Below are 8,678 nucleotides of genomic sequence, written 5' to 3'. Positions count from 1 at the left end.
TAGAAAATGTTAGAAAGTATTAGGAAAATATTAGAAAATATTAAAAAAGAAAATATTAGAAAATATTAGAAAAATATTAGAAAAATATTAAAAAAGAAAATATTAGAAAATGTTAGAAAAATATTAGAAAAAATATTAAAAAAGAAAATATTAGAAAATATTAGAAAATGTTAGAAAAATATTAGAAAATGTGACATGAAGTAGAAAAAGAAAAATAAAGGGAAGTTTTTTCAGACCCTTAAGCAAAACAGTCTATTTCCCTGCTTCGGTGGGACGCTGCCCTCATCCAACAAGAGAACTCTTTCACTTTTGTAAGGAACTGGAATCGGCTCCTTCTGCCAGGCCTGTGGAGCATGACCTCATACAAAGCCTGCAGGCCACGGGGAGGGGCTGCGTATCCCAGCCAGGCCGGGCAGGCGCGGGATGAGGGCGATGTCCGGTTCCCGACGTCCGGATCCCGCGGCCTGGCAGGCGCAGAGGGATGGAGGGGCGGGAACGGATGGATGGAAGGGAGGGAGCCGATGCAGGGCCGGTCCCCGCCTCCCCTCGCACTGCCGGTCCCCGCCCCGGCATCCGGGGCTGCGGCGGGAAGTGCCGCCGGAGCGGTAGGAATTACCGCTCGCCCCTGGAGCACCCGGGGGCGCGGCGGGATCTCCCGGGGCCCGCCGTGCCCGGGAGGGGCGCAGCATGGAGAGCCCCGCGGTGACCTTCACTCTGGCCTACGTGGTGTTCGCCGTGTGCTTCGTGTTCCCGCCCGACGAGGTGCGCTCGGCGGGGCTGACGGTGCAGAGCCTGCTCTCGGCCTGGCTGGGCAGCGAGGACGCGGCCTTCGTGCAGTACCACCTGCGGCGCAGCACCGGCACGCTGCTGGCGCACTCCCTGCTGCCCCTGGGTGAGTCCTTCCTCCCTTCCCCGTGCACACCCCGGGCTCGGCAGCCGGCTGGCTGCACCCGGAGCACACGCAGTCACCGAGGAGTTGCGTTTCGCTCGACCAGGGAGTTCAGCTTGGCGTCCTTTAGCCATATAGTTCTGCGGAAAATTAAGTGGCGCCTTGCAGGTAATGCTGTTCGGCAAATTCAAAGCATCTTCTTTAAGGTGTATCATTCTGGCGTCTCACAGGTAGTTTTATTCAACCAACAGATGCAAGTCATCTTCCTTTAGGTATATGGTTCAGGCAAAAGTGGTGTCTCGCAGGTTATTTTATTCAAATTCAGATCACCTTCCTTTAGATATCATGGCTGGGCTTCGCGAACGAAGATTTGGGAAGGCTCTATCCACATTTGTTACAGGCACGTTGGTGACTTATGAGGCCAATACGAGACAGACATATCCGATTGCAAAAGGCACAGCAGAAAGACTCCTTAGATGGTGTGTTCTGCAAAACACGGTTCTTTCTGCTTGAAGGCTTTAGATATATCATTCTGGTAAAAGTGTTATCTCGCAGGTAATTTTATTCAGCAATTTCGGATCACCTTCCTTCAGGTGTATCATTCTGGTAAAAGTGGCATCTCATAGGTAATTTTATTCAACCAGCAAATTCAAATTGCCTTCCTTTGGGTATATAATTCTGACAAAAGTGGCGTCTCACAGGTAATTTTACTCAACAAATTCGGATCACCTTCAGGTAAATCATTCTGGCAAAAGTGGCACCTCACAGGTAATTTTATTCAGCAAATTCAGGTCACCTTCGTTCAGGTATATCATTCTAGTAAAAGTGGCATCTCGCAGGTAATTTCATTCAACCAACAAATTCAAATCACATTCCTTTAGCTATATAATTCTGGTAAAAGTATTATCTCGCAGGTACTTTTATTCAACAAATTCAAGTCACCTTCCTTTACCTATATAATTCTGGTAAAATTGGCATCTTACAAGTTATTCAATCTGCAAATTCAAATCAGCTTCATTTAGCTATGCAATTCTGGTAAAAATCAGGGATGCGTAAGCATTTTCCTAAAATTGATTAAGACAAGGGGCTTGAATTTGAAGTCATCCAGAAGTACAGTAGCTCTCCTGGAGGTGAGCTCACTGGTTAGATACCATATGATTTAGGGGTATGTATTTATGCGTGTACTTGACTGGTTTCTGAAAGCAAGTTGTTTGGTTTTTTTTTTCCCTTGCAGGTTACTACCTTGGAATGTGCTTTGCTGCACCTGAAAAACATCTTTGCTTTTTCTACCTGGCTTCAAAAGAATGGAAAACTTTCCTCTTCTTCGCAGTTCTCCTTCCAGCAGTTACCAGTGCCCTGGCATATTACTGGTCACGGAAAGGTTGGAATAATCACCCGTTAGCCCGAACACTCGCTGTCCATGCTCTCCCACAGTCAGGTTGGAGGGCAGTAGCTTCCTCCATCAATACAGAATTCAGGAGAATCGACAAATTTGCCACTGGAGCTCCAGGAGCAAGGGTGATTGTTACAGACACATGGGTGATTAAAGTGACCACCTACTGTTTACACGTTGCCCAGCAGCAGGACATTCATTTGACAGTGACAGACTCCAGACAGCATGAACTTACCCCAGACTCAAATGTGCCTGTGCAGTTCCTCACCATCCGAGTTTCCAGTATCAATCCCTACGTGAAGGCGTTTGACATCCGGTAAAACAACTGTGTTAACCCTGTTTTGTTACGTATATACTATTTGATGATGCTGATGGAGTGCTTCTGTGTCCGGTCTGAAGACTCCCTGATCTTGTCCCTTCCCTTCTGCTCCCTGCCTGGTGTTCAGAGATGCTGTGTGTGCAGTTCTGCCTTGCAGTGAAATGAAGAAGGGTTGTTTAGAAAGATTCACACACCTGCAGCGTTGAATGCACAGTGGTTAAACAGAGAGACTGTCCTGTTTGATGCATTCTTAGGGAGAGGATTTTATTGGAGAAGTAACTGGAGAAATTTAGGTCAAAGATGGAGAACAGGAATGAAAAGGACAATCTTTGGTCTTCCAAATTTTGGGTGATGAGAAATAGTTATTTCTCCAAAACTGCCTGTTGTTCACCCATGACTTCGTTTTTTTCCTTCTGCTTAAGACTCATAATTCTCTCACTGCTCAGAAGAGTTCTCACTGAGCTACTGTAAAGCAAGGAAGTAGTTTTGGTCTGTTTCTGATTTATGTGTTCTCACAGCAGTAAATCCTAGCACACATGAACTGTTAGGGCTTGTTTTGCAAGGGCCTGTGCTGGGTGTTTTCAGCAGTCTGTCCATGTAGCTGGGCAAAAGTACAAGTTCTGCAGAAACATCTAACACTGAGTAGAAAGGTGCCAAGGTCTTTGGTTTTGTTGTGTCATTGAGAGGAGTACTGAAAGCCATGTTAGGGCTCTTAAAACTGTATATTTGAAAAGGCATGCGAGTGTCTTTTTGCTGTCAATGTGTATGTCAGCAGCATTTATTTACTAGGTAATTACTAGGTAATTAAAAGCAGATAGATCACCAGACTTGTAGGTGTGCTGTAGAGCAAGCATGAGGAAGGCATAGAGGTGATTGTGTTAGAGATCCAGGTGAACAGAGTTCAGAACAAGAGATTAGTTAAGGTAAGAGTGACAGTCCTAAGAGACTTGTATAGACCTGTGAGAGTGGTAACCAAATGAGTATTAAACAATTCATGATTTTTTTTCTGTAAGTGCGTCAGTGCCAGAGTGATAAAACTACACCCAAAGCTGGGAAATCATGACTTTGACAATTCTTTTTAGGGGGGGAAAAAAAAATCCAACTCCCCCCCCCTTTATTTTGTGGCTAAACAGCACAGCATCAAGAACAGTGTTTAAAAGCTCCTCTAATAAGATGTCAGGAATAGTAAATCCCCACTAGAATGCAGCAAAATCATATAGGATCATAGTATATATCCAGAATCAGATACACTGTGATGTTACTGGAAGAAAAATGTTTTTGTGCAGGTGGGCCACTTTTCCTCTGGATAGAAAGGTCTCTGTTATTTGCATGGGTAGTGTCTGTTAACAAACAGATAAATAATCTGTCAAATATCCTTTAGTAGTTAAAACAATGGAGACCACTGGAAGCTAAAGCTGAGCCAGCATTGCATTGTGCTGTGCTGTGGGAATTCAGTGGTAGGAAGAACGAGGGCAACAGTTCCAGGGACTGCTCCATGAAAGCTGTTTAATGAGTGGAAGCACTGAGCTGGGGAGTTCTGCTGCTACAGTTCTGAACTGTTACAGTAAAAAGGGGTAACAACAGGGATGTGTCACTGCAGGATCTGTGCGAGGCCTCAAGTGCCACTTGAGGTCTGTGGGCATCATTTACATTTACTTTAGCAGGAGCAGCTGGTGTGAAATGCATCTTTTTATGGCCTTAAATCAGCAACGGTTTGTAACCTCTGTGAAATTTCTGGGTTTGTCTAAAATTGGATCATAAAATCACAGAACCTGATAAATTGACATTCTTCTGCTACTTACGTGTACTATATCACCTTGTGATACGTGCTACAGGATATAACTGATTTCTGTCCTCAGGAGTTTATGAACAAGAATTTATAAATGATCTAAGTAAATAGGCATTAAAAAGATGGGCAAAAATTGTGTATGCAGTACTTTACAGTTAATGCATGATTTACATACCTGTATTGCTTTTGTTCATGCTGATCACTTCAAAAGCCTTCCTTTATTTTGTGTGATGTTTTAGCTGATCTCCAGCATATCCTGCTCGCTCCTATGAAGTAGGACAGTGTGTTCTGTTGGCTAAGTTGTGTCAAAACCAATCATTAAAGAGCAAAAGAAAATAAAATGCTCACTGTTTATTTATTCTGACTCATGAACCAGCCTAAATAGCTTTTCTGTGGATTCACTTCTCTGATGTCAACCTCTGCAATGTACTGTCAAGGTATTGAAGCAGATAATCATGGTAATGTTTTGTTCCATCTTTTCTTTTTCAGGTTGAACTCCACAGAGTACGGGGAGCTCCGAGAAAAGCTCCGTGCTCCTATCAGCAATGCAGCTAATGTTGTGATCCATCAAAGCCTTAGTGATTTATTTTTAGAAACCTTTACATCTCTGGTGGAAATTAACCAGCCATATCAAGTTCCAAGCACTCAGGTGAGACTTTCTATCCATGTGACACTGTAATAATTATACTTTCAATGCATGTGAGCCTGTGATTACTGTGTAATTGGTAAATGTTTACTTAGGGCTGTCTCAGGTGAATTATTAAGAGAATTCATTGTTGTGAGGTTAACAAAATGGTTTTATTAAAAATATGAATTAAACTCTGAATGATGATTAAATTATAATTATTAATTGAGGTTATTAAGCAGTAATCACGTGGTAATTAAACAGTAATCAATCAGTAATTAAATGGTATTTAACAGCGGTCACTCTGGTACTGGCTAATTGTATACAATATGTTTTAGATCTAATAAAAACAATTGCTTACCTTGCTATGGATAATAGTTAGAGGGTAAGGGATTTCTCAGCCTTGAGAGGTAACCTTGAGAGGTGTCCTGCCTGCCTGAGACACCCTGCTGCCCTACAGGAGAGTTCAATGGGCTTGGGGGGCTGCAGTAACTTGCTTAGAGTGAGTGACTGGTGGTCAAACTGCCCCTTGGTGTGGGTGTGCAGCTGTAGGACTTACAATGTCATCTAGTTACCTCCTGATAAGACATAGCCTAGATTCCTTAACTTCCTGAGAAGATACAGCCTAGCACAATTCCTTCCAGTCTGCACAGGCACACTGACTCCAGTCAGGCCTCCTTGTGGGTGATGCCAGAGCCAAAGTGCTGTTTGCTCAGTCGGGGTGGGTGCATCCCTCACAAGGGCTCACCTGCCATCTCAGTAAACACATCATAAGTGTAGTTCAGGCTGCTGCTTCCGTTCCTTCTACGAGGAGATGAACTGTATTGTGAGCAGTTTTGAGACATGAGAAATAACACAGTGAAATAAAGTCCCCTGTAATAATTCCCATAAAAATATAACGTGAAAACGTTTGGAAATTATGACTTTGCGCTTCCAGAAAGTTTATGGGGAGTCACAGCTGTTGTTGGTGTTCTTTAGGCAGTTTGCTCCATTACAGCTTGCTTTTCTAGACAGCCAGGTTTTGCTGGATCTTCTGCTGAAATAAACTAATGAATCTTAATTGGGGCTTGCTTTGGTTGTAAATAACACCATAGAGTCCTACCTGCAGCTATACTCATAGAGACCTGGTCATTATTACACTTGTGCAGCAATCAGGAGTGTGACTATACCACTGTCCAATGTACCAGAGGAAACTAATTAAACCAGTTCTGGTGACCCTGCAGGGAGTCTGTGTCTGATGTTTCAGCTAATGCAGGGAGTAGTTGGTATCTGTGGTAGTGTCATGGTGTGTTCACTCTATGGTTCCTTGAACTAGCTAAAATAAAACTGGATCAGATTTGTCTGCACATGATGTACATTCTGGTTGCAGTGCCAGCTTATAGTGAAATGAGATGTTCAAAATAAAGACAAGATAGAACCTGATAATTTTTCATTTTAATTAAAATAAATTAATTTGTGACACATTTAAGTGTCAGCTGAGCTACTGGTCTTTGGTTTGACATTGAGTGATAAATGTCATCACAAATTATGATAAGGACATAAAAAATACAACATTGAATTTTTTTCTATTCTGAATCTCCATGAGTAAGTTGAAAAAGTTAGTTAATCTTTCTGTGCTAGAGGTCTTCCTGCCTAAAAACTAAGATAAGCCTTAATTCCACAAGTTAAAGCTGATGAAGCTTCTGAAAGAAGCAGTCCTGCTTCCTGCACACTCCTGGTCCCCATGTTGACACAAGACTTTGTCTGTGGTGAACCTGGTTGTGTGAAACCAGGGTGGAAAGAGGCGAAGCAAATTGGTTTGTGTTCATCTGGATCTGCTCCACAGCCAAGCTGCCAGTGTGGCTGAGCAGGCACTTGAGCTGACAGGGAAGAGACACTGGAGTTGGGAACTAGAGACCACAGAGCAGAGCTGCTTTTTGCTACACCAGTAGCAGTATGTACAGGATTCAGGTCTCTGTGCCTGTTCACTGTGCTGTTATTTGAACTTTGTCAAGTTCTTGGACAGCTGGAAGACACAGGGGAAACGCTAATTATTGTTTATTAATTGTAAAACACTTCACAGCAAGATGATGTCCCTATATGCAACCGCAAGTTCATGTGGCATAATTAACTGTGGGGAAATATTAATTATTACAGTATTATCCAAGAAAACTTAAGTAAGTTTCTGGTTCTTCAAGATGAGTGTCCTTGTGTTCAGTACAGCCCCGGTTTCCCCTTTGATATATCTTACCTATAAAGATGGAAGATAGGAACAGCCATTTGCTGTAGCAAGTGGTAAGAACTGTTTGCTTTATTGTTTTTCTTACTTTATATTGGTATGTTTTTTGAAAAATGTCTTGTGTGAATGATAAAGCTGGCTGTGTGCTTACCTTGCTGTGGCTACTGTGCTCTGGAAATAGGTGGAGCTCTTTGGAGACAGAAAGAATGTTTATTTTCAGTCGGTTTTGTTTAATCACTAGTCGCACACAGCAGTTCTGGGTTTTCTGTTTAAAGAGAAACTTTACTCTCATTCATTAGAAAGTGTTGTAATAAAACCGTTTGACATCTTCTGGTGGGGCAGTTCTGCCTTGATTATTCTGCCACAGGTAATTTTCTAAAAGCCTTTGAAGAGCAATCACAGAAACCATTTTGTGCAGTTCACAATCTGGGCATTTTTCTCCTCCTTTAGGAGCTGGAGCCATGCATAGGGTGTATGCAGACTATTGCTAACATCAAGCTCATCAAGAACTGCCAGGAGCCAAACGAAGGGGAGTGCCAGCAGTGCTACTGCCGCCCCATGTGGTGCCTCACCTGCATGGGCAAGTGGTTTGCCAGCCGACAGGATCAGCAGCACCCAGAGACCTGGCTGTCGAGCCAAGTGCCTTGTCCGACTTGCAGAGCCAAATTTTGCATTTTAGATGTTTGCCTAATACGATGAGTAGTACTTGGGTACGTTTTAACTTTTTTAATTTGAATGTATTTCACAGTGGGTTTGGTCAAAGGCCTCCTAGATTTATTTCTGAGACTTCGTGTTCTACAAGGGTGCAAACTCCAAAGGTTTCTTCTACAGTGTTGAAAACAGATGCAAATCTTTTCAGTTACTTTCCACTCTTACCTGTATCTTTGGTATTTACTCACCTGATATCAATTCCTGGATTTTATTTTTTTTTTAACCCATGTTTTCCTTTCTTATGTCTTGGAAGGTTATCCTTCTATATTTGCAGTACTATTCTCTTTTCAAGTTTTAACGTAGGTTAAATTCTTTACATTTTTAAAATTAACTTGGGTTTTGATTCTTTAATAAAGGGCTAACTGAGAAAAATACTTTGATTAGACTTCATTGATGCTTTGTTTTTCTTTACTCCACTTGTCAAGTTCTTAGTAATCTTTGCAATTGTTCACCGAACAAGTGTACCAGTTGTGGTCCTTCTGCTGGTCCTAAGGGTTTCAGTAGGCTAAGAAATCTAATCCCTGAAGATTTCCAACTCCCATAGGGACTTTTTATTCCATCAGTTTGCCTCTAGCTTACATTTTGATGGATGTCTTTATTTCAAACTACAGAAGGATTCAGAAATACAACCCATTTACCTACACTACTAATGGTATGCATCCTGAAATCTGTTGGTTTCCAGGAGCTACACTGCTTAGGGTTTTGATGCGCTTTAGATGATGGGACATTTTTTA

The 8,678-nt window shown here is 42.3% G+C and overlaps 1 protein-coding gene across 1 annotated transcript; it reads left to right on the top strand.

Annotated features, from left to right (window-relative positions):
- The first annotated feature begins 558 nt into the window (after positions 1-558).
- On the top strand, positions 559-8,316 carry TMEM129 (transmembrane protein 129). The gene is made up of 4 exons (XM_017820820.1): positions 559-892; positions 2,124-2,598; positions 4,880-5,039; positions 7,684-8,316. Exons 1-4 carry the CDS (start codon positions 688-690, stop codon positions 7,930-7,932), a joined length of 1,089 nt encoding a protein of 362 aa, XP_017676309.1. The 5' UTR covers positions 559-687; the 3' UTR covers positions 7,933-8,316.
- The last annotated feature ends 362 nt before the right edge of the window (positions 8,317-8,678 follow it).

This window comes from Lepidothrix coronata, unplaced genomic scaffold (assembly GCF_001604755.1).
Source record: "Lepidothrix coronata isolate B3197 unplaced genomic scaffold, Lepidothrix_coronata-1.0 Scaffold85, whole genome shotgun sequence".
NCBI lineage: Eukaryota > Metazoa > Chordata > Aves > Passeriformes > Pipridae > Lepidothrix > Lepidothrix coronata.
The sequence above is the reverse complement of the archived record's forward strand: the minus strand, read 5'-3'. Positions and strand labels throughout refer to the sequence as shown.

Coding starts and splice junctions, on each gene's coding strand:
- TMEM129 (XM_017820820.1), top strand. CDS start 688: ATGGAGAGCCCCGCGGTGACCTTCACTCTGGCCTACGTGGTGTTCGCC. Junction 893..2,123: donor GCACTCCCTGCTGCCCCTGG/GTGAGTCCTTCC, acceptor TTTCCCTTGCAG/GTTACTACCTTGGAATGTGC. Junction 2,599..4,879: donor GTGAAGGCGTTTGACATCCG/GTAAAACAACTG, acceptor TTTCTTTTTCAG/GTTGAACTCCACAGAGTACG.